The following is a 25,273-nucleotide window of genomic DNA, read 5'->3' as shown; positions in this document are numbered from 1 at the left end:
AATGTTTTAAGAACCTTAATCCAGCTGGTGTGAGGGAATGTGTGACCTGGGGAGGTCGTTCCAAACCAGACTCAGGGATCCAGGATGCCCAAGACCCTGCCAACTTCCACATGTGACTTCCACACTCTTGGTGGCCTCCAGATTCACCACGTGTCACGATCCAGCCAGGAAGGAATGAGCCAATAGTGTGGATTGACAAGGTTAGTTTAAAATGAGCCAGGCCTCGTGGTGACACTTATCACTTCTAGCCACATTCCACAGGCCAGAATAAGACACCCTGCCCAGAGGAGCACCAGAAAACCGTGTCCTGGCTGCACAGCCGCTTCAAGCGACAACTCGACACTGAGGAGGGAGACACAGCATGACAGGCTATGAACACATCTGACACCTCCGCACAGGACGCGTCAGCACTTCAGCTTCAGAAGTCTGGTTTTCCTCATCCTTTATGTTTGGGAGCTTGTCTTTGACACAGACAAAGATTTAAAGTGTAGAAAATTTCTCCAATAAGAATGAAGATGAAAGCAAATTTATTCAGGTTTAATGGGGGAAAATGAATGTCTATCCTTGACCCAGTAACAGCCCTGTACACATTTTCTAAATTAATCATGAAATCATATTAAAGTTGTTAACGCATCTGTACACAAGAAAAACTAAGCATATGTGGAAAATTGTATACCTGCAATTACATAATGTCCACGTTATGATTAAAAAGGAAAATTTTAACCAATTGGTTACGTGCAGTAAAAAGTCCAGAGGACATACATTTAAATGGATCATAGTGTCTTATCACTAGACTGGGGCGGGCGGGGAGGGGGAGAGGGCAAGGGGGCACAAGGGGGAATGAGAGAACCATGAAGTTATTTTCAGCCTGAAAAGAAAATGTGTAGATAAAAAGGAGTGGGCTTAGGTGACTTAAAACAAGTACATGAGTCAGAGCCGGCCTCCTGGACACTGTCTGTTGGGCCTGTCACCCAACACTCAAGTTGCTGCCAGGGGCACTGTTCTCTGTTGAAGTGACTGGCTTTTGTCACAAACTCCAGGTTATAATGGGCAGGCGGGCAAAACCTCAGTGCAGTCGGCAGCAGCCTCCTGGTCGGCAGGCTGGGGCTGACCATGCCTCCGGCCCTCCATGGGGAATATCCTCAAGACCATCCTGGCCTTCATCCCTGCAGAAAGCTGCCAGAACTACGTGGTGGGAGACCTCCGGGAGATGCCCCTGGACAAGATGGTGGACCTGAGTGGACACCAGCTCCGCCGCTTCCCTGCACACGTGTGCTCTTTCCAGGAACTGGTCAAGCTCTACTTGAGTGACAATCACCTCAACAGCCTGCCTCCGGAGCTGGGGAGGCTGCAGCACCTGCAGATCCTGGCCCTGGACTTCAACAACTTCAGGGCACTCCCCCAGGCGGTGTGCACTTTGAAGCAGCTCTGCATCCTCTACCTGGGCAACAACAAACTGCGTGACCTCCCCAAAGAGCTGCGCATGCTCCAGAACCTGCAGACCCTGTGGGTGGAGGCCAACTGCCTCACCCAGCTGCCGGAGGTTGTTTGTGAGCTGAGCCTCCTGAAGACTCTGCATGCCGGCTCCAACGCCCTGCGCCTGCTGCCCCGCCAGCTCCGGCGCCTCAGGGAGCTGAGGACCATTTGGCTCTCAGGAAACCTGCTGACTGATTTTCCCCCCGTGCTGCTTCACATGCCCTTCCTGGAAGTCATCGATGTGGATCGGAACAGCATTCATTACTTCCCCAGCCTGGCCCATCTGTCAAACCTGAAGCTGGTCATCTATGACCACAATCCTTGTAAAAATGCACCCAAGGTGGCTAAAGGTGTGCGCCGTGTGGGAAAATGGGCAGAGGAAACACCAGAGCCTGACCCCCAGAAAGCCAAGCGCTCTGCATTGGCCAAGGAGAAAAGCCGAGACGCCCAAGCACGCACCCTGCCGCAGCCACTCCCGCCTCCCAGCTCCTGAGCTTCAGCTGCACGTCAAGAGAACCAGCCCGTTACCTTCTGGAGAACCACTGGGAAGTATAAAGGCTACTCTGGGAGATTTAGGGTATCTCTGCCAGTAGGGAATACCATCAAGTGAAATGCCACGAATTACACCAAGAAAAATTTATGCTCAAGTTTTTCCCAAAGGCAAGTTGTCTTTATAAGAATGACTTCTTTGCAAGAAAACCAGCCTCACAAGGCAGCCCTTTGTAGTGCCATCAAGGGCTGGGTCACTTTGGCCTCCTCTACTCACCACCAGTGGCTGGTCCAAGACTCATGAGCTCCTCAAATAAGGTATTTGTTACAGCTCTCCTAAAAGTTCAGGGGACCTGACCCTAGCCCTTTGCAGAATATACTTTCTTACCACGAATGACCAAAATGGTAAGAAAACCCAGATCACTTAAGCAGCACATTTTTATGTGGCCATTTAATAAGATTCACATAAAAAAAAAAAAACCCAACCTGTGCAGGCTCAAGAATTCTGTCCTTGGGGCTGAAGCGATAGTACAACGGGTAGGGCATTTGCCTTGCACACGGCCGACCCGGGTTCGATTCCCAGCATCCCATATGGTCCCCTGAGCACCACCAGGTAGAATTCCTGAGTGAATGAGCCAGAAGTAACCCCTGTGCATTGCTGGGTGTGACCCAAAAAGAAAAAAAAAACAACTGTCCTTGCAGTTCAGAAACCACTGAGCAGACTCCTAATGGGAGAGTGCATCCTGGTGCTTATCAAGCTACCTTAAAGGGACTTAGAACTTCGTGATTTTGCTCACTTTCCCTAAAAGATCTGAATCAAGGTTCACTTCCCACTATACTACCAACTGGTAAAACTAGCAATAATCTAGAACATAGCATCTCCCTTTGGTAATGTGATTTCATTACTAAAATCACCCTAATTTGATCTATATTGCCTCCATGGAATAGAGATCCTGATTCTTCACTGTCAATGCAAAGAAACCCAGAAAGAAACATGCCTGAAACCTATTCAAGGTACAGGTGAGACATCTGTTCACTTGAAACAAGCATTTGAAAATATGAACTGGATTGTGCTCTAAATAGGAAGTTTCTACATCTATAGTTTTCAGTCTGTCCTCTTTTTTGAAGATAATAAGGTGCTTTGATGGTCACTGTATAAATCTATGCAAAACTTTTTACCATTATTTCATAAAAATGTAAGTTGTGGCTTTTCCTTCCCACGAATACACAACAAATGTAAGAAACAGCTATCACTGGGTGACTTAAGGACACAATTTTAAATGCTTATCTCCTTAACAAGAAGTGACATCTTCACTAAAAATATTATACTGTTTTTAAGTAGCACTTTGTCAAAAAAGCACCTGGAGTCAATAGTTTGATTTCTAAAACATCACAATTTTCATTTATTCTTATAATTATTTCTTGCTAAACCAAAGCTGTATGCCAGTCTCTTCCCACTGACTTTCTCTTCTTTATCTGAAACCTGTTTAGACTGTCAAATGTTTCAGTCATTAAATGCTATTTACACACAAATTCCAACATTTAATGCACTGAACTATTTGAAAACCTTTTTACTGGGGCTAGAGTGATAGCACAGCGGGTAGGGCGTTTGCCTTGCACACGGCCGACCCAAATTCAATCCCCAGCATCCCATATGGTCCGCCAAGCACCACCAGGAGTAATTCCTGAGTGCAGAGCCAGGAGTAACCCCTGAGCATCGCTGGATGTGACCCAAAAAGCAAAAAAAAAAAAAAAAAAAAAAAAAAAAAAATCCTTTTACTCCTCTAATGAAATTTTGGTCTTTCCATGATGAGGCAGAGAAACCCAGTGAGAATTCCTGTTAAACTTTCTCCTTTTATTTCTTATACATGTATTCTGAAAAATTCATATATATTTATACTACCAAACTATATATTTAATGTCAACCTCATTCTCTGTAGAGTCCACTTGCCGAAAGCCCAATTAAGTCTAACCATTTTTGTATAAGCAATAAAACACCTAAGGTGCTAGAAACAACCAACATTTTAAAAATGCTTCTTTCAAACTGTAACATAAACTATCACAATTTTTTCTCAAGTAAAAGTTGTATTTAAGATCATGGAAACAAGTAACAGAGTTTGTGATACTTTCACTAAACAAAACTTAATGCTTAGAGAGTTTATGCTGAGAACCCATAGAGTGGGGTATGTTTATCACATTATTTCCTAACTGGAAGATCATTAGTTAAGCTGAACACTGAAAGTAAGATTATTTACTTTCATTGCAGTTACAACGGCATACCACCAACAGACATAAGAGCTAGTAATCGTCCAAATTTTTATTTAAGCATAGTATGAGAAATAAAACTTTAAACCAACTGAATTTTATGGAAAATGAAACAGCAAATAAATTAGACCCAAGGTAAAATAGAAGGTCAGTTAAATGTTCAAACTAAGGATATAACAGTCACTGTGAAACTTTGACTTTGACTGCAGTCTCCTTTAAGAAAGCCAAGCTTTTCAAACACAACTTATGACTGGTCCGGAGTTTAATTGCATACAGGACACTTAACAGGGGTGGTGATCAGGAACACGCTTCCTGCAAGGATTAAAAAATATACATGTAAGAAAAATCAATGAGGATTATGAAAAACATAACAAAAGGTCTGTATTAAATTCAAATTCAGGGTAGAATCCTATTTTTATTAAAATCATTTTAACCCAATTCTTTTCTTTCTTGGGTAGTTATGGGGAGGCCACATTTGGCTCTGCTGAGGGCTTGCTCCTGGGACCATTATGGTGCCGGGATCGAACCCTGCCAGTTGTGTGCAAGTCAAGCACACCTGTACCTTTCTCCTGCCCACTTCTTTATCACAAAGATGCTTCAACCACATAATACCACCTCTACCTCCTCTATCTGTAGACTATAATCCTCACAGTCCCCAACTTCTCATCTAAGTAACCTTATATATTCTCCATTAAAGTACCAACTGATGAGAGGACCCATTCGGGTTGGAAGATGCGAACTAAAAGTAGACTATAAACCAAACATGAGGGCCACTCAATACCTCTATTGCAAACTACAACACCCAAAAGGAGAGAGAACAAAGGGGAATGCCCTGCCACAGAGGCAGGGTGGGGTGGTGGGGGATGGGGTAGGGGTGGTGAGAGGGATACTGGGATCATTGGTGGAGGTAAATGGGCACTGGTGGAGGGATGGGTAAACGATCACTGTATGAATGAAATGCAGACATGAAAGTTCCTAAGTTTGTAACTGTACATCACAGTGATTCTCTAATAAAAAATTTTAAACATTACTAAATAAAGTACCAACTGATATTTTCCTGTATACATGATAGAAAATCTGACTCAGTCACAGTTACTTTTTTCTTTTTGGGGGGGAGGAGGGGAAGGAGGAACTCAGGGAACCATATGTGGTGTCGGTGATTCACAAAGTCCCAGCAGAGGAGTCATATGCAAAGTACCCTAAATCCTATACCGTTACTCCTAACTAAAAATATTTGGGACCCTAAATAATCTCTGAATCATTATTTTAATGATATAAAAACAAATTTCAATAGGGAAGTATGTAATAGGGTTAGATTGCTAAAAAGTATCAAGACCAATAAACAGAAAGGCCTCATGTTAGATGTCTAATGATAAGCAAACAAGTATAAAACACACACACACACACACACACACACACACACGAACCCCCAAACGTTCTACAATCATATAAAGGGATATACTTTTGTAGGTTATCAGAGTATGACTGAAGGACGCTAATATAAAAAACAAAAACGAGTTTTAGCGGGCAGAAATTGGCGCAAAGGATTAGAGTACATGACTTGCATGGAGGGGAGGGGAGGGGAGGGGAGGGGAGGGGAGGGGAGGGGAGGGGAGGGGAGGGGAGATGTTCAAGCACAGCTATCATAGGGCACTGATCTGAAAGTACGTTCTGTGAAGTTCAAAAATTAAAAGTAAACAAAAAATTATTCAGTTTGATACCTAAATCTCTAACAGTGATATGATTAAAGTTTTTTTCTTTTTGGGTCACACCCGGCAATGCACAGGGTTACTCCTGGCTCATGTACTCAGAAATTACTCCTGGCGGTGCTCGGGGGACCATATGGGACGCTGGGAATCGAACCCGGGTTGGCCGAGTGCAAGGCAAAAACGCCCTACCCGCTGTACTATTGCTCTAGCCCCGATATAATTAAATGTATGCTTCAAATGTGGTTAACAGTGTGTGGCTTTATGTAAAAATTTCTATGGGTAGTTGCTGTAGTGTACTCTTGCCCCCCAAACAAAATACCTGAATTATAGAACCATATACTTTCTGGCACTTCAAACCTGTGAACATGTATCTCACTTACTTGGCCCCTGTTTCTTTGCTTGCTTATTTTCACTCTGGAGAAGCCTGTTTCTCTCTCAAACACAGACTTCTTTGTCTCCCCTTACATCCTTCTAAATGGTTCAATAGACACTCTTGCCCCACAAAAAAGTAAAAGGAATTATATACTTTCTGCAAACATAATCATTATTATTTTCTATTCTTTTTATTCTCATTACCATTTTATTTTTATTTGGGGGCCACACCCAGCAATGCTCAGCAGTTACTCCTGGCTCTGTACTTAAGAGGCTGGCGGTGCTCAGGGGACTATATGGAATGCCAGGAACTGAACCTAGGTTGGCTGCACAAAAGGCAAGCACCTGACCCACTGTACTATCATTCCAGTCCCAGCCATCACCATTTTAGTAGTCATACATTACTATTTAGTGGTCCTTGTTCAGTGCTCCGAATCTTTCCAAATTTACTACTGAATTCGGAAGCACTGTTACCTTCCTTTCTATTCTTAGGACTCCAACCAACCCTACGACGTTATGCATCACATGCATACCGACAACTCCTAAGTCTATAACTGCAGCTCTTCCTTCCCTAGACTTGGTATATCCAAACACCTTTCCAATCAAGGTCTTCACACATGCAAAACTGAAACCCCATCTTCTCCACCAGTGTTTTTGCATACTTCAGTTAACTTAACATTTTAATATTGACAAAGCCTTGAGTTACCAAATTACCCTATTTTCTTTCTTCTAATACCTCCTAATATCCAATTCAAATCAAATTCTGCTGGCCCTACCATCAAAATACATCTGTTAGTTAACACTTCACTTTCACCTCTATCTCCTGGTCCAAGTCACTATCTCCCCCTAGCTCCCTGAACCATCACCAACTGATTAAAAAGTGTACCCAGGACAGAAAATAGCTGAAGCCGATTTACCCGTAGGGAAAAACAAAACCACAGACCAGTGTTTAACAACTGCAGTCAAGCTAAGTCTGGTTTCAATCTCATAGTCCAAGAGTACACACAGAAATGACCTTTAGTCCCTGAGCACAACTGGGACATACCCCTAAACCAAAAACAAGGGGCAAGGGTAAAGGAAAACTACCCCATACACATCTGCACATGATCTCTAGTTTTAAAATTCTTCAGTCTGGCTCATCATGTGCCCTTTAATCTTGAGAGCTATCCTACCTGCATCAACAATACCACACACTCCCTATGCCTTTCTGGCTAAAATGGACAGTAGCGGTTACATATTTAAGACAATCTGCATAGTAATTTTTATTTGGGCCAAAAAAGATATACTTTCTACCAAATACAATGATAGTGTATGTGTGGGTAGACACAAACCCCTATGTTTAAAATTCTGGGTTGACTACCATTCTCTGGTGAAGAGCAATTTGAGACTGTTACACTACCTTGGTGCCGCCTTGATGATGTTGTCCACACGCAGAATCACCTCTGCAGCTTCAGCTGCACTCAAAAGAACTTGTCGTTTTACTTGAAAACTTTCTGTTATTCCCAGTACTGCCATATCTCCAATGGTGCCTTCCTTCATATCTGAAAAGAAAACATATTTAACTCAATAAACTTTTTTAACTAAAGCACCTATTTCAAATTACCTGTAACAAAATTAGTCCTAACAAAATAAATCATAGACCCTATTACTTTACTCAGAACACTTTCATCAATTTGTCACAAAAGAAAGCTTTTTCAGGGAAGTTAAAACATCAGATGCAAAATATTTGTACTAATAAAAAGCAATGAATGGAGACATTACTGGAGCCCGCTCGAGCAAATCGAAGATCAATGGGATGACAAGTGATACAAGTGAAGTGAATAAAAAGCAACTAATGGAATATTTATGCAATTATACCAGAGATCAGAAGTTCACAAACTCATTTGGCCTGCTGCCCTCCATACCCCTCACCCCACATTTAAAGAAAGAAAAACACATTTACATAACACTCCCCTAGAAATCTTTTTCCACCTGTTTTTGGGCCACACCCAGAGGTGCTTGGGAAACCATGTGAGTTGCTGGATATTGAACCAGGTAGGCCACAAAGGCAAGGTCCTTAACCGCTGTCTTTCTCTCCAGCCTCCAAATCAACCTTCTTTAAGCAAACAAAGAGAAAGCGCTGCCAAATGTATTAGAAACAACTACCCCGTCTTAAATTTGCTTGAGGTCCCCTGGAAGAGCAGTATGGCCTCCCTTCACAGATTATAATGAATTCTGATTCTTAAATATGGGTAGATGGGGCTGGAGTGATAGCATAGCGGATAGGGCGTTTGCCTTACACGCGGCCAACCCGGGTTCAAATCCCAGCATCCCATACGGTACCCTGAGCACCGCCAGGCGTAATTCCTGAGTGCAAAGCCAGGAGTAACCCCTGTGCATCGCCGGGTGTGATCCAAAAAAAGCAAAAAAAAAAAAAAAGGGGGTAGAGAATTTAGGCATCATCTGCCCAACCATTCTTTTTAAAGGAATCCAACTTCATCTGCTGAGAGGCAATTTATTCACTAGCTCTCTCTTGTCCAGTGATAAGAGTATCAACCTTTTAGGATGCCCTACAATGTCCTGGATAAGTTGCAGAGAATATCTTAATGTGAATTACATCTGCCTTTTATGCCACCTTTATTTATCAGAGATCTGTAATCAAAGAACATTTCTGAGTATTCACTGTAAGATTACTATTACTCTGAGCTTAGGTGTTAGGGTTGGTGACAGGTGGTATTATAATATTCATTCTGATTTCAGATTACAAACAACTTACATATTTAAATTCTATATTTATAAAACAAATCAATCACAAATCTAGTTAAAACAAACTTTTAGCAGCATTAATAAGACAGGCTGGAGAAAAAACACAGTAGGTAAGGCACTTGACTTGCAACGTGGCTAAACCAGGTTGGATGCCCAGTACCACATATAGCCCCAAGCACCTCCAGGAATGATCCCTGAGCAGAGCCAGGAGTAAGCCCAAGTACAGGTGTGGCCAAAAGAGCCACAAACATAAAAGCCTGAAGCTAAACTTTTTCCTAGAAAATAAAGATTAAAAAAGTCTTTAACAGGCAAGATTATGATGAGAACTTTCCTTAAAAAAGAGAACACTTTGTAAAGAGTTATTTTACCAGTGTAAGGTTCCCCCACCAGCTTCTTACCCAGTCCAGCAGTTGTATTGCCTTCACTATGGGCAGCTCGAAGTTGCGCCACCAAATCTGCACTATCATAGCCTGCATTGTCAGCTATAATAGTTGGCAACTAGGAAGTAAAGAAGACAAACTGTTAACTATTCTCTTTCTTATTAACTTCCTCTTACATAGCATAACTTCTAAAAGTGACACATTGGAGAGGGATAACAGGTAAGCGGAATGCAAGTGGGAAGCCCCGACTTGGATCCCCATCACCCCATGTCCCAGCACCGAGTGTGGCTGTGGTGATCTCAAAATGCTGCCACGCGCACATCTCCTAACCTACTACTTATTGCTGAAAGGTCCCCAGGCTCCTGAGTACAGCCAAGGTGGCCTTAAATAAAAATAAAAGCTATACACATGGAAAGAATGTAATCCTTGCTTCCTTTAAATTAAAGCTTATAATAACCTTCAACAGTCACAAAAGTTGTTTTCAGCCCCATATTTTTAACTTACCATTCTCAGGGCTTTAGCGTAAGACTCCATTGCAACAGCTTCCTTGCCTGGGGTTTTATTGGCTAGCTCCGTCACAGCGTGCGCCATCAGCATCTCAGAACAGCCTACAGAATAAAAATTCAATAGGACATCATCTTGTCTCCAAGATACTGAATTGATGACTCCCTTTAAGATATCAAGTACTTAAAAAGTAAGATAAAAGGCAAAATTCCTATTAAGAACCAATAAACCAGGACTGGAGCGGTAGCACAGCGGGTAGGGTGTTTGCCTTGCACACGACGACCCAGGTTCAATTCCCAGCATCCCATATGGTCCCCCAGCACTGCCAGGAACAATTCCTGAGTGCAGAGCCAGGCGTAACCCCTGTGCATCACCAGGGGTGACTCAAAAAGCAAGAAAGGAAAAAAAAGAAAAGGAACCAATAAATCCACTTGGCCAGGTGTGACCCAAAAAGGAAGAAGAAAAAAAAAAGGTAAAATAAAGTATGTTCAATTCAAGGCATCTGTCATTAGGAGACCCTTCCCATAATCTGGGAGCTTCCCTGCATTCTTTCCCCTTTCTTCTCCTTCCTGAATTTTCTGAATTTGGTTGGGAAAAAAAAAAAAAGTTCATTTTTTCCCCAAATGCTTACCTCCACCATAAACCGTTCTAGAATCCTTCACAGTCTGGGCAAGAACACAGAGAGCATCATGCAAAGATCTTTCTGCTTCATCTAAAATTTGCTGAGTAGCACCACGGAGAACAATGGTGCAAGCCTCACCTAAAATTTAAAAAAAAAAAAAAAGGTATTATAGCACAGTGAAGTGTTCTAAAAAAGTTTTATATTTTAAAAAGTTTATACTCTAGGGTAGGAGTTATGACATTTTGTTTTGAAAGCTATTATATTTCCCAATATTACATATCCCCTCAAGAATCACTGTTCATAGTTCATAATAGTTCAAAATTAAACAATCACTTTTAAACACCAATCTGCAGACATATATGAAAACATTGAAAATCACTGTTGTAGAAAATATTATGCTGGAGATGTATTATTTATATAAAGTTACTATGAGGCTGGTTTCAAACTTTGTAAGATTAAGACATATTCTAGTATTCTAGTAACTACAGTAAATCCATTCACATCAACAGACCCTGCAGAGACTTAGGAACCTAATCACCAGGATCTACATAATTACTTACCAAGAGCTACCCCAGAAAAGTGAATGAGTTTGTCTTCCCCAATCATCACTTCCTCAATAAGCTTGCAACTTCCAAGCTTCACCAGCTCAGGATGGTCAAAAGTAGAAGCAATTTCACCACCTATGAACACAAGTAGTAATTTAACAAACCCAATCTAAACTCCGTATTTTAACAAAGAGTGTACACCTTGAAGTACTTGCAGAAATTGATCATTTAAATTGCTACAAATACGCTAATAAAAAATTCTATTATCCCACTTAGAAATAAATTCTAGGGGCTGGAGTGATAGCACAGCAGGTAGGGCATTTGCCTTGCACACAGGCAACCCGGGTTCAATTCCCAGCATCCCATATGGTCCCCTGAGCACCGCCAGGGGTGGGTGATTCCTAGAGCCAGGAGTAACAACCCCTATGCATTACCAGGTGTGACCCAAAAAGAAAAAAAAAAAGAGAGAGAGAGAAAGAATTTCTAAACCAAAGGTCCCCCCCCCCCTTTTTGTCTAACACACCTTCTAGGAAAATTGCTTAATGTCCACCCTGGAAATCTAACTTTTCTCCTCCCCCACCCACCCTTTTCTTTTCTTTTTTCGGCCATGCTCAGAGGTTCTCAGGGCTTACTCCTGGTTCTGCGCTGAAGGATCAATCACTCCTGGTTCTGTGTTTAAGGGACCATATGCTGTGAATCTAAACTGGGTCAGCCATGTGCAAGGTCAAGTGCCCTACTCAGTGTACAACCTCCCTGGCCCCACATCTGTCTTCATTAGGCAAACAGAAAGCCGAAATCCAATTGCCCTCAGGACTACTACCATCACTTAGAAATCGTGTTAGAATCCCACACATGGTATATCGACCACTTTGAGAAAGACTACTCTAAATAATAGCATTTTCTATGATTTTTCAATTAAGCAAAAATCGAGTTTCCATGGGAGAGGGTCAACACCTATCTCTGCACTCAGGATCATTCCTGGTGAGGCTGGGGAGTCCACATGACGATGCTGGGAAACTAACCTGGGTTGACTATATGCAAGGCAAGCGCCTTACTCACTGTACTCACTCTCTGGCCCCTAAATTGTGATTTTAAAACCTTTTCTCTAGCTCAAAAGTCTATTTGATGCCCACCATCATAAATTAATACCTCTGGATCAGTAAACTTGCTGGGTGATGTTTTATGTTTTTTCATACATGTTTTAATATGTATTTCACAATAAACATATAAGAGCCACGATCTTTCAAACTTTGCTAATTTATATCAACAAAATATGAATATTTTATATTTATTTCACCAAAATATACTTAAAATATAAATATTTTATATCTGTATCACCAAAATTATATTGCCAAAATAGCTTAAATTCTTTTTAGTTTTGGTTTACAATTTCCTGAGATTGCTTTGCGTTCTGTATGTGACACATAATAAATAACTGGGTAACAAACTCCCAAAAATACTTGCTTAATCTTGATCTGCTTAGAAGATATTCAAGTGTGCATGTGTGTATGCATGTGTGTGCGTGTTTGGGGGCAGTGGGTGAAGGGCCTGAGGGACTGACTGTATATGGTGCTGGGGATCAAATCAGGGTCAGCTGTATGCAGAGCAAGCACCTTACCTACAGTACTATCTCTCTGCCACCTAGAAGAAATAACTTGACATTTGCAAGAACCAATTCCATATACCTGGATAGCAAAGGAGCTATTAAAGATGTGCAAGATCAACTTCAGTATGTGTGTTCAGTGCATTCACATTCTTCTCTGTACATGTGGCAATCATTTATCAATTAAATTCGTAAGTGGCTATTTTTCACATTTCTTATGTCATATCTTTGGGTTGCATTGACAAAAATTATAAAAACGTCATTTCATTCTTAAGCTATCACTGAATGCAGTTGCTTTTAACATGCTGACACAGAGAGTACCACCAGTGGCTTATACTTGGGTGTCACATCAGGCAGACTAGTAACAACTAATTCTTGTGGCCAGTATTTCAAATTACACTCAAGTTTGGCACCATCCACCAAAGCACTATTAACTGCCAGATGGCACAAAATACAAAGTGTAGTGCTGGGTGCTAAGGAGTTTTAATTAAAGCGTATAAATTTACTTTGGAACAGTTAATAACACGAAAATGTCTGAGTGAATGATTATGCTTCTCAAATGACTAAAAACGACCTACAAAAGCTACTGAGATAAAACCTATTGTACTTTTATTTCTTCTAGTAATTATGTTCCTAAATAAACTCAGCATTACAAGTGGCTTTATGGGGGCTGGAGAGATAGTACAGCGGGTAGGATGTTTGCCTTGCATGCGGCTGACACGGATTCAATTCCCAGCATCCCATATGGTCCCCTGAGCACTGCCAGGAGTAATTCCTGAGTGCAGAGCCAGGAGGAACCCCTGTGCAACGCCAGGTGTGACCAAAAAGAAAAAATAAATAAATAAAAGTGGGTTTATGTCTCAAGTCCTACTCTCAATGCTCACTGCCAGACTCCAACTTTCCAGTCCTTTCATTCCTTTTAAAAATCTTTCAAGATATCAAGTAACTTATTTGTTTCTCAAAGGTTTCATCAACCATTCCTAGGGCCAGGGAGTACAGAAGGCAGGGCATGGCACCTTGCATGAGGCCTTGCATGAGGCCAACTCCAGTTCAACCCCTGACACCACATAAGATTGATTCCAAGGACTGCCAGGAGTGATCCCGAAAAGCAGAGATAGGAGTAAGCCTGAGAACAGCAAGGCCTTTCCACCTCCACCCCATCCCCAAAGTCCTACCTAGTATTAAATGTATGTTTTTTTCTAAGTTATTTCTCCACAATCTGGGTAGTATCACCAATACCTCTATTGAAGATTGTTGGACAAAGCTATTCATCAAGTATTACTCAACCATTTACATTAATTGCTTTTTTAAAAAAAAATGAATTTTGGGGGCTGGAGTGATAGCACAGCAGGTAGGGCATTTGCCTTGCATGCGGCCGACCTGGGTTCAATTCCCAGCATCCCATATGGTCCCCTGAGCACGGCCAGGAGTAATTCCTGAGTGCATGAGCCAGGAGTCACCCCTGTACATCGCCAGGTGTGACCCAAAAAGCAAAGAATAAAATAAAATAAAATAAAATAAAATAAAATAAAAATAAAAATAAAAATGAATTTTTAAAAAATGAACAAAAGTGTTTTAAGTAGTTGACCCTCTCTTGCCTTCAGTTAAATACACAATGAAATTTGGTTTGGGCAGGGCGAACCTGCAGGTACCTAAGTTACAAAGTTGGTGCCTTGCAGGTATGAGGGTACAAGCTGGATCTCCAACTGACATGTGCTGAGCACAATGCTTGGAGCATATCGCAACCAAGGTCTGCAAGTCCACTGTGGCTAAGTAACATCTTCCAATGAACATAAATTACAGACGCTGCAAATAAGTGTGCACCCCTCTACTCAACACTACAAAGGGGGAAGTGGTGGGGAAGCTATCAAGTGCTCATTATTACTAACACGAGGCCATAAAATATAACTCAACACTGAAAATATGCAAAACTGGGTTGGGGAGATAGCACAATGGGCAGGGCACTTGCCATGTGTGCAGCCAAGCCAGGTTTGATTCCTGGCATTACATATAGTACCCCTGAGTGCAGAGCCAGGAGTAATCCCTGAGCATCGCTGGGTGTGGCCCCAAACCAAAAAACATGTAAAACAACTTCAGATTTTTAAAAAAATTCTAATTTAGACCATGTTCAGAACAGCTGTCCTATGGATTTGTAAGAAAAGACCTACTACCCTTATAAATACAACAAAAAGAAATCAACAGTAATCAAAAGCAATCCATTCTTTCAATTAAAAATATGAAAGATGGAAAAAAATATGAAAGATGGCTGGACTAAAACACAGGGAGCGGGCGTTTATCCTGCATACAGCTGACCCAGGTTAGATCCTTAGCACCATATATGGCCCCCCAAGTCCATCAGGATGATCCCAAAAGCAACGAGACAGGAATAAGCCCTGAACACCAAAGGGTATAGACCTAATCCCAACCATACAACCCCTTGCCTCCCTGGCAAAAACAACAACAACAAAAAAAACAGTGACTGAATATTAAACTGTGTGACATGTGTCTCCCTCAAACCTTTACACTGGGCATATTACCCATCTGATATGAAAAAAATACATACAGTAATTTAAAAAATAATGGCACTGGTGACTCCCTTACCAGGCCTGAGTGTTGAACCATCAGGCCCTTACAGCCAGGACAAGTATGCCTAGGAGTAGTCCTTATACCGCCCCCACAATATAAACACACAAAGTGCTACCATACTTCAGAATGACTGTTTTGATTTTAAGACCCTTAAAGAGATATCTTTGTACTGTCATAATGAAGATTCCACATATTAGCATGCAATTAATCTGTCAGTAAATATTAGAAAGTGCTGCTCTTTTCTTTAGAAGGGGGGGTTACACCTGGCAATGCTTAGGGGTTACTCCTAGCTCGTCACTCAGAAATCACTCCTGGCAGTGCTCAGGGGACCATAAGAGATGCCAGGGATGGAACCTGAGTCTGCTGTGTACAAGGAAGAGCCTTAGCTGCTATACTATCTCCCTGGCCCAGAAACTGCTACGATTTTTCAGGTTGGCTTAGTTCATAGAGCAAAGTCACAAATCTGATCCCTAGCACACAGTGAAGAATGTCCTAGTGGCACTGCTGTTAAGAATCCCCAGCACCCTAACAGTGCACTACAACAAAGTATGCAACCCTCTTACACTACAGCAACAAAAGGGGAGAAAAATAGAAATGAATTCCTTGTTCCCATACCTGTCACAAGAGCTAGACGTTCAACACCTGCAAAATCTGCATGCTCAATAGCCATAACACCAGCAGCACCAAAAAGCTGTTCAGGATAATTATAAATTAATTGCCTGTAAATAAAATATGAGAACAATGTCACCTCACAAAATTCATTAGATCCAAAACAATGGACATCTTTTATTCACCAAAGAAATGCAAATCTCTTTTTCTTAATATAAGTGTTTAGATCACACCTGATAGCACTTGGGCTATCATTCCTGGTCTGGTGCTTGGGGTTGCGGCCAACATCACTGGTGGACCATGCAGTGTTATGAATCAGTCTCAGGGCCTGCACTGGAAAGACAGGTCAAGGTGCTAGAGCACATGGCCCAGTTTCAACCCAGCAACTAGATGACCCCCGACACTTACATCTGTAATCCTCTCACCCTCGGATAAACACACGCATGCACGCAAGCAAGCACGCAAGCACACACTCTAGCTTTTCAAGCACTCTCCCTCTCCTCCCCAGAAGATATCACTTCTTATCTACACAGTATCATTATATGTAACAATAGTGAACCCATGCTATTAAAGTCAGGCTTATTTTATTGCTGTTGATAAAACAACCAGGATTCATAAACTCTGGAGAACAGTTTAATAGTAATGCATCAAAACCACATCAGATTTTACCATCCTAATGCTCCAGCTAAATTTAGACAGTAAAAGCTTCCATAGATGTTAATACAAAACACAACTGCTAGGGGGCTGGAGCAATAGCACAGTGGGTAGGGCATTTGCCTTGCACGCGGCCGACCGGGTTCAATTCCCAGCATCCCATATGGTCCCCTGAGCACCATCAGGGGTGATTCCTGAGTGTTGAGCCAGGAGTAACCCCTGTGCATCGCCAGGTGTGACCCAAAAACAAAAAAAACAAACAAACAAACAAAAACACAACTGGGGCTGGAGTGATAGCATAGCAGGTAGGGCGTTTGCCTTGCACGCGGCCGACCCGGGTTCGATTCCCAGCATCCCATATGGTCCCCTGAGCGCAGCCAGGGGCGATTCCTGAGTACAGAGCCAGGAGTAACTCCTGAGCATCGCTGGGTGTGACCCAAAAAGCAAAAAAAAAAACCCCACAACTGCCAATAACATCAATGCACTCAGTTGAGCGTGTACACCGTAATTTACCAATCACAAAATTTTTTTAATTTTAGGGGGCTGGAGCCATAATGGTATAGCAGGTAGAGCAGTTGCCCTGCACACAGCAACTGATTTGATCTCTGGTAGCCCATATGGTCCCCTGAGCACTACCAGGAGTGATTTGTTTTTTTTGGGGGGGAGGTCACACCCAGCAATGCACAGGGATTACTCCTGGCTCATGCACTCAGGAATTACTCCTGGTGGTGCTTGGTGGACCATATGGGATGATGGAAATCGAACCCAGGTTGGCCGTGGGCAAGACAAATGCCCTAACCCGCTGTACTATTGCTCCAGGCCCCAGAAGTGATTCCTGAGTGCTGACCCAGAAGTAACTATCGAACATTTTACAGACAAGAGGCAAAGATCTGAGTCCCAAAACATGATCCCAACAGCCCCTGAGCACTGTCCTAATGATTAAAAACAACAACAAAAAAAAGTTGGACCAGAGCAACAGTACAACAGGTAGGTTGCTTGCCTGGCAAGTAGTCAACCCAGGTTCACTCCCTGGCAACCTATATGGTGCCCCAGCACATCCGAGAGTAATTCCTGAGTGCAGAGCCCAGAGTAAGTCCTAAGCATCACTAGGTGTGACTCAAAAAAGCAGTATATCTATACATCTACAAAAAAGCTCTCATACATCAATTAGCATTATATATATATATAAATAAATTAACCAAGCACACAGACCTGTTAATAAAGCAATTTATCCCATGCTTAAGAATACGTTCAACTTTATCCTTCATTTTTTCCTTTTCTGCATGCTCAATTTCGGCAACTTTTGCTGTAGAATCAACTCTTACCCGGGAACCAAATATCTAAAATAAAGAACAGGATGAAAATAGCATCAGTTTCACATTAAGCGTCTCGGAGTACATGTAAACATCTTTATGTATATCACTGTCACTGTCACCCCTGTTGCTCATCGATTTGCTCGAGCAGGCACAGTAATGTCTCCGTTGTGAGGCTTGTTGTCACTGTTTCTGGCATATCGAATACGCCACAGGTGGCTTGCCAGGCTCTGCCATGCAGATGGGATACTCTCAGTAGCTTGCCGGGTTCTCTGAGAGGGGCGGAGGAATAGAACCCGGGTCGGCCACACACAAGGCAAACGCCCTACCCACTGTGCTATCACTCCAGCCCCGTGTGTATATATATCTAGTATATATTTACTAGATGTATATATAAAATATATAAAGTGAACATGAGTAGGTGCTGGATAGCGTGGGAAGAAGGGGAGGGTTAAGGCCCTTACGTTGCAAGCAGCTGTTCCCAATCTGACCCCTTATAATGGACATGGTCCCATGAACAGAGACAAGTAAGCACTGAATGCAGAGCCAAGTGTGGCCCAACAAACCCAACCACAGCAAGAAAGGTAAGAGTATGTTTGTGCCTATACAACATTCTGAGCTTTTTAGTGAATCCAATTCCCTGACCTTATAGTAGCTAGCCACCAAACTGCAAAAAGCATACTCAACATACCTTTATTTTGTCTGTATCCATACCAGTATTTGCAATGAGAATCTTAGCATTTTCAATTCGCTTTGGTTGGTTTACTCCAATTTTTTTATCCAACAGAAAGCCTGTAACATAAAGATAAGATTATATCTACAAGGTATCTTTAGAGGTTTGCTTTATCAAATTCTTTTTTCTAAGTCCAATTCTCTAAGCTCAGAGAACCCATCATTAGTGCAGTCTGCTCTCGTTAGCCCACATGAGAGAAAATAAGCCATGGATATTCCAAGATTCAGATACACACAGAGATTGCTTGTTACTACTGATTTTTTTTTTCTTTTTGGGTCACACCTGGAGATGCTCTGGGGCTACTCCTGGCTCTGCACCCAGGAATTACTACTGAAGGTGCTCAGGAACCATATGGGATGTCGGGGAATCAAACCCAGGTCGGCCGCGTTCAACAAAAACGCTCTACCTACTGTACTATCACCCTGGTCCCTAAACTTCTTAAAAAACAGGTTAACAAAGTAAAAAAAAGTTACAAACAAGTTAGACAAAACCAATCCCCATCCAAGTACTTGCTTATAGGTTACATATGCAAACCTTATTACTCAACTCTAGCTACTTATCCATAAATAGCGTGACAGAATTGATAGTTACCAGCCTGAGATTCTGTTGATTTGAACCCTACCTACAACACTCCCTTTCCCAATTCTTTTAGATGGAAATACAACCTATCTTATAAAATCTGGGGCTGGAGCGATAGCACAGTGGGTAGGGCGTATGCCTTGCACGCAGCTCACCCGGGTTCGATTCCTCCGTCCCTCTCAGAAAGCTTGGCAAGCTACAGAGAGTATCCCGCCCGCACAGCAAAGCCTGGCAAGCTATCCGTGGCATATATTCAATATGCCAAAAAGAGTAACAAGTCTTAACAGTGGAGACGTTACTGGTGCCCACTCAAGCAAATCGATGAACAGCGGGACGACAGTGCTACAGTGGAGTGACATTACAGCAGATAGGGAGCCTGCTTTGCACAAGTCCCAACTGGGTTCAATCCCTGGCACCCCATATAGTCCTGAGTTTACCCACAGTGATTCCTGAGCAGAGCCAGAAGTCCAGAGTACTTCCAGATACACCCAAAAATTAACCCCCTCCCAAAAAAAACCAGTATTTTCACAATCGCTACTCCTCTAAAACAGAATGACAAGCAACAAAACCTAACTACACATCTACAAATCACTGGCAATGCAGAAACTGTAAAGTACAACTCCTTTCCCCTTCTCCACACTTTTGAACAGTCGTTTTGAACAGTCATTTTATAAAAATGCAATGCAGAAGCACTTAGAAACTCACAAAAGGGGCCGGAGCAATAGTACAGCAAGTAGGGCATTTGCCTTGCACACGGCCAACCCGGGTTCGATTCCCAGCATCCCATATGGTCCCAAGCACCGCCAGAAGTAATTCCTGAGTGCAAAGCCAGGAGTAACCCCTGAGCACCATTGGGTGTGACCCAAAAAGCAAAACAAACAAACAACAACAACAACAACAAAAAAACCGGGGCTGGAGCAATAGCACAGCGTTTGCCTTGCATGCGGCTGACCCGGGTTCGATTCCCAGCATCCCATACGGTCCCCTGAGCACCGCCAGGGGTAATCCCTGAGTGCAGAGCCAGGAGGAACCCCTGTGCATTGCCAGGTGTGACCCAAAGAGCCAAAATAAATAAATAAATAAATAACCTCACAATGAATAAAAAACTATACTTGCTATTTTTCAAATATAGTACACTTTTTCAAATACTATCAAGGAAATAGCTGTTGCTGAAATTCATTTAGCACTCTGAAAACACAAGTAAATCCTCAACACCTGCCAACTAAGTTTGCCTAACCTCGCCTACTCTTGGAGAACATATGAAAAAATAAAGTGCCATCTGGGAATAACTGACTTCAAGTAACAGAAAACTACAGTATTTCTAGCAGAGACAAAACGAATAAAAATGACAAAAATGGCTGCAATAACTTTTACCCCACCAAAATGATAAAGTACCCAAATAAAAGCAGTTTTCCAGGTTTGTATAGTATCAGTCCTGATTAATCACACCGTATTTAATATTCAACATCTAATCAAATGTTGTTTTCCCATCTGCAATACATACCTTCATCTAAATAGGAATCTGCCAGACTTCCTCCAAGCTTCTTGATGACATGAATTGCCTCCAGATTCCCAGAGCCTTTCAGTCTGAGAACAGCTTCCACGGCTAACTTTGTAAAGTGATCTTTGTGGTGAGTAAGAAGTTTTGAGGATAATGTTGTTCCCGCAATATTCATTAAATCTTGGCGAAATTTAACTTCATCAGAACTAAAAAAACAGAACAAAAATACCTCATCATACTTGTTCTTTTTAAGTTTCTCCTAAGACATCAAACCTACTTTATTTTCCAAAATTTACCCAGACACATTTGTCAAGAGAAAACTTTACCCAAGACAGTCACATGAAAGAAATTTCTCAATAATAAACAAATGCAGGGTCTGAGTTAAGACAGGGTGTAAGGCGTGTACTTTGCCCATAAAGTCTTGATCCCTGGAGAACTACGGAGAACCCTCCTTAGCAGAGCCAGGAGTAGCAACTAAGCACGGTGGGGTATGGCCCAAAGGTTCCCTTCTCTCCCCTCACAGACACCACCAAGACATATAATTAGGTTACTATTTTTCCCCACCAAAGTGGAAAACTATCACCCCCTCCCCCACACACACACAGTTTTCAAGACCACGGAGAAGAGTACTGTAATACAGCTAGCAGGAGTATAAATTAGTAAATTTGGGGCTGGAATATTGCTAAATGGTAGTGATGCATGAGGCCCTGGGTTTAAACCTTAGAACTCAAATATTTGGAAGGTAATTTGCAAATAAAAATGCCTTTAAAGCACTCATACTTTTGGAGCCAACAGTTAAGTATCTCAAAAACACCGGGGTTTTGTTGTTTTGGGGCCACACCTAGCAATCAATGCTCAGGGATTATTCCTGGTGGTGCTTGGGGTCCATATAAGATGCCAGGGATCAAAGCTAGGCCAGCCACATGCAAGGCAAGCACTGCACTCACTATACCATTTCTCCAGCTCCAGTATCTCAAAACTTTTAGCACATGTGCTACATTTAGAAAGTTGTAATACGCACATCACAGCAAAACACTACATGCAAACCCCAATCATCACTTAGCAATGGAAAAAAAAGTCCTAAAAGTTGTCAAAGTACAAATCTGAAATTACATGGAATCATATAATTGAGCATTCCTACATTAACACTAATAATGCATAAAATACTGGCACCCAGAAATATGTTCCTTAAAAAGAATCCCTTTAACACAATGACACTTATTTGCTCTGTGGCATTTGGATACATTACAGCATAGGCAAAAAGCTTGAAACTACAATTTTAGGTTGTGGCAGCAAGCTAAGTTTTGAATGCCTTTCCCTAGTCTCTAAGCCAGTCTCAACTTCGGGACATATATAATCCTTGTGGTTCTCCGGGATATTTCAGCTGGGCGCAGATGAAAACTACTTAAATGGGGATCATTGCATGTGATTAGGGGAGCTGGTGGTAGGACAGGGAAGGTAGCAAGGTTGGAAGAGGGCCATGATCCAAAGAAGACTGAGAAACACTAGACTTTCTGCAGTGAAGTCTTGAAAAGCTAACGAATGTCTAAAACAGTATGTTGATTTATACCAACCCATGATCAACTGCAGAGGCCAACAGAGCCTTTCGTGCTGCCTTGGTGGCTTCTCTCCAGCCTGAAATGATGGTCTGTGGATGAATCTTTCTTGCAATTAAAGTTTCTGCTTCCTATTAACAGAGTGGAAAAGATTCATTAACAGTAAAGACACAAAGCTGGAGCCATAGCACATCAGGTAGAGTATTTCCCTTGCACACGGCCAACCCAGGTTCGATTCCCAGCATCCCGTATGGTCCGCTAAGCACCTCCAGGGATAATTCCAGTGTGCATGAGCCAGGAGTAACCCCTGTGCATCTGGGTGTGACCCCACCCTCAAAAAAAAAAAAAAGACACAGAAAAGACTGGATCACTTTAGATACTCAAAACCACAGTCAAAAGCAAATGAAACAATGTTAAATTTGCTGACACTTACCCTTAGTAATTCTGCTGCTAGAACAGTAACAGAGGTTGTGCCATCACCAACTTCATCATCCTGAACTCTTGACATATCTAGAATAAAGTTAATCACATGTATACATTTAATTGTTTTTTAAATTACTTTTCTGTTGCTAATTTCCCAAACATACCCAAATTCTAATCTAAATCTCATTTGTTTCCTCCACAAATTCTGAAAGCTTTCAAAACAGTTGGTCTCAGGTAAAAGAGTTTAATCATAAATAATATGGGGCCAGAGAGATAGTACAGTCAGTATGGTACTTGCTTTATGTGTGACTGACCCAGTTTTTATCCCTGGCACACCCAAGGGTCCCCAAGCACCACTAGGAATGATCCTTGAGGGCAGAACCAGGAATAAGCCCTGAGTGCTGCCAAGTGTGGCCCAAATAACCAAATAAAAACAAAATAAATTATATTCCAGAAACTGGACAATTTTTAACAAATCAAAATACACAACCCATTAAAAATGTTTTCAAACTTCAGACTCACCAACTAGAACTTTAGCTGCTGGATTGTCAATACCAATGTTTTTTAGAATTGTTGCACCATCATTGGTCACCATAAGAGAGGCATCTCGTCCACTGCTTAACAGAATTTTGTCCTAGAAGGAACATTATCTATTTTAAGAAAGAAGTACATATTGAGGGGCTAAGGAAGAGTTCAATCCAGCAGAGCAAAGGCTTTAGCATGTAAGAGTCTCAGGTTCAATCCCAGGCAATGCACTGGTACCAGGAGCACCACTGGGTGTTACCCAAAAATAAAAAAGTTCATCTTGATGTACTCATTACAATTATATTACTAATGTGTCAATTCAAATTTTTTTCATGCAAACCACCCACAAACTTTAGCGGTGATCCCTAAAAAACCAGAGAAATATAACTTAGAACAGTATTCATAATAAATGAAAATAAAGAGCAAAATATGGCTCAGGACACATGCCTTCCATGTATGAGGCCCTGGGCTTGGGTAAACTATAAGTATGGGCACACGGGTGCACACAACACAAATATACATACATAGAGCTATCTGGGCTGGAGACATAGCTCGGCACATAAGAGTACATGCCTCTATGGGAGACCCTCAGTTCTGTTTGCTGCATCACACACATATACTTTTTAAAAGCCAGCCAGAGAAAATGTACCTATAAACAGCATCAAATAAAACAGTGTCATAATGAAAAACATGCATGACATGTAATATGTAAGATACAAGTTTCTCTATAGGGATGAACAAAGAGATCACAAAGATTTAGGTAATTCCGTCTGAGAGGAAGGAGGAAGACAATGGAATTGGGCATGGTGGTCAGGAAAGAATAGCCCTGGGGGCAGAGATGTGGCTCGGTGATTGAGCACCAGAAAAGCATCAAACACTACAGCCCTAAGAATCCTCTCACAGTTAGGAGAGTGTGCATATCTAATCTGTACACTCAGAAATGTATTAGCTACAATTCCACCAAAAGCTGGACAGCAGTAGGAAAGCATAAAACTTCCGTTCTCCTTACCATGCCCTTGGGTCCCAAAGTGCTCTTCACCAAGTCTCCAATAGCAATAGCGCCAATGAAAGAAGACTGGAGCAATACATAAATAAACAGTCAAATATCAATGCCAGCTCTAACCCCATACACCCAGGCAAGCCACGAGGAGAGCCAGGGCTCACCAGGCGCGCGGTCTCTGCTCGCTCTTCATCAGCTCCGGCCTTGAAGATGTTAACGGGAGCAAGGGAGAGGGACGCCTGGAGAGCAAAGGGAAGTCACCGTGGGCCTACTCGGTCTTTAATGCACCGGGCGGGGCGCTCGTCCCCCCGAGCCCGGTTAGGGGCTGCGCCGGGAGAGCGCATCGCCCTCTGCCCACCCCCACGCAGCCCATCGCACGGCCGGTCAGTTACGCGCGGCGGCGGGGCTGGGGGGGTGTCGGGCATGCTAAGTGCTCTTTGGGTCTGCAACGCGCCGGGACTCAGAACCCCGAGCCGCGTGGCGAGACCAGCGCGGGCGGGGAGCCGGGGGTGGCAGGGTGGGGGGTGCGGGGGGCGCGGCCCGCTCCCATCTCCGCCCGCGCCCGCTCCCGACGCCCCGCCGGAAAGGGCGGGCCCAGCGTGGCCGCCCAGCCCCGAGCTCTAGAAATTTCTTTCCTAGGGGCCGAGTCCCGGAGCCGGGCGCTCCGGAGCGAGGGAGCGGGCGGGGGTGACGCGGGGGTGACGCCGGCGGCCGCCGCGCCCGCCCCGAGACCTGCCCGCCCCCCGGGTCCGCGGCCTCCCTCGCCTGGAGGCTTCGCGGGCGGGCGCCACGGGCCACACGGCGTGGCCCGCCATGTGCGGCGGCCCCGGGGACCAACACGGGGCGGCCACCGCGCCGCGGGGGACGGCGAGAGAAGCCGGGGGCGCGCCAAGGCCGGGCCTCGGGCAGGCGGGCACTGGGCGCTTACCATGGTTCCGCCGAGCTCGCCACGCACGCTGATGCCCTCACAGCTCGAGCCCGGACCCGAGGGAAGAGAAGCCGGAAGTGACGCCACACGCTCGCCGCTAGGGGCGGGGCCTCGGCCCGCGCGCGGCTCCGGGTTGGCGCCGTCCGCGAGGGTGAG

General features: G+C 43.2%; 2 protein-coding genes across 2 annotated transcripts; one reads left to right on the top strand and one right to left on the bottom strand.

The window, feature by feature from the left end:
* Positions 1-238: 238 nt before the first annotated feature.
* LRRC10 (leucine rich repeat containing 10) lies at positions 239-4,116 on the top strand. Its single transcript, XM_055118507.1, has one exon. It carries the CDS (start codon positions 1,130-1,132, stop codon positions 1,967-1,969), a length of 840 nt encoding a protein of 279 aa, XP_054974482.1. The 5' UTR covers positions 239-1,129; the 3' UTR covers positions 1,970-4,116.
* A 146-nt stretch (positions 4,117-4,262) lies between these two features.
* On the bottom strand, positions 4,263-25,211 carry CCT2 (chaperonin containing TCP1 subunit 2). The gene is made up of 16 exons (XM_004602661.2): positions 25,118-25,211; positions 24,354-24,428; positions 24,199-24,264; positions 23,187-23,298; positions 22,675-22,751; positions 22,260-22,372; positions 20,689-20,891; positions 18,564-18,664; positions 17,772-17,899; positions 15,912-16,015; positions 11,123-11,242; positions 10,572-10,700; positions 9,941-10,044; positions 9,455-9,554; positions 7,711-7,852; positions 4,263-4,542 (listed from the first exon to the last, which is right to left on the bottom strand). The coding sequence occupies exons 1-16, from the start codon at positions 25,118-25,120 to the stop codon at positions 4,512-4,514; spliced, it is 1,608 nt and encodes a 535-aa protein (XP_004602718.1). The 5' UTR covers positions 25,121-25,211; the 3' UTR covers positions 4,263-4,511.
* Positions 25,212-25,273: the final 62 nt, after the last annotated feature.

This window comes from Sorex araneus, chromosome 10 (assembly GCF_027595985.1).
Source record: "Sorex araneus isolate mSorAra2 chromosome 10, mSorAra2.pri, whole genome shotgun sequence".
In the NCBI taxonomy this organism is placed as follows: Eukaryota; Metazoa; Chordata; class Mammalia; order Eulipotyphla; family Soricidae; genus Sorex; species Sorex araneus.
The sequence above is the reverse complement of the archived record's forward strand: the minus strand, read 5'-3'. Positions and strand labels throughout refer to the sequence as shown.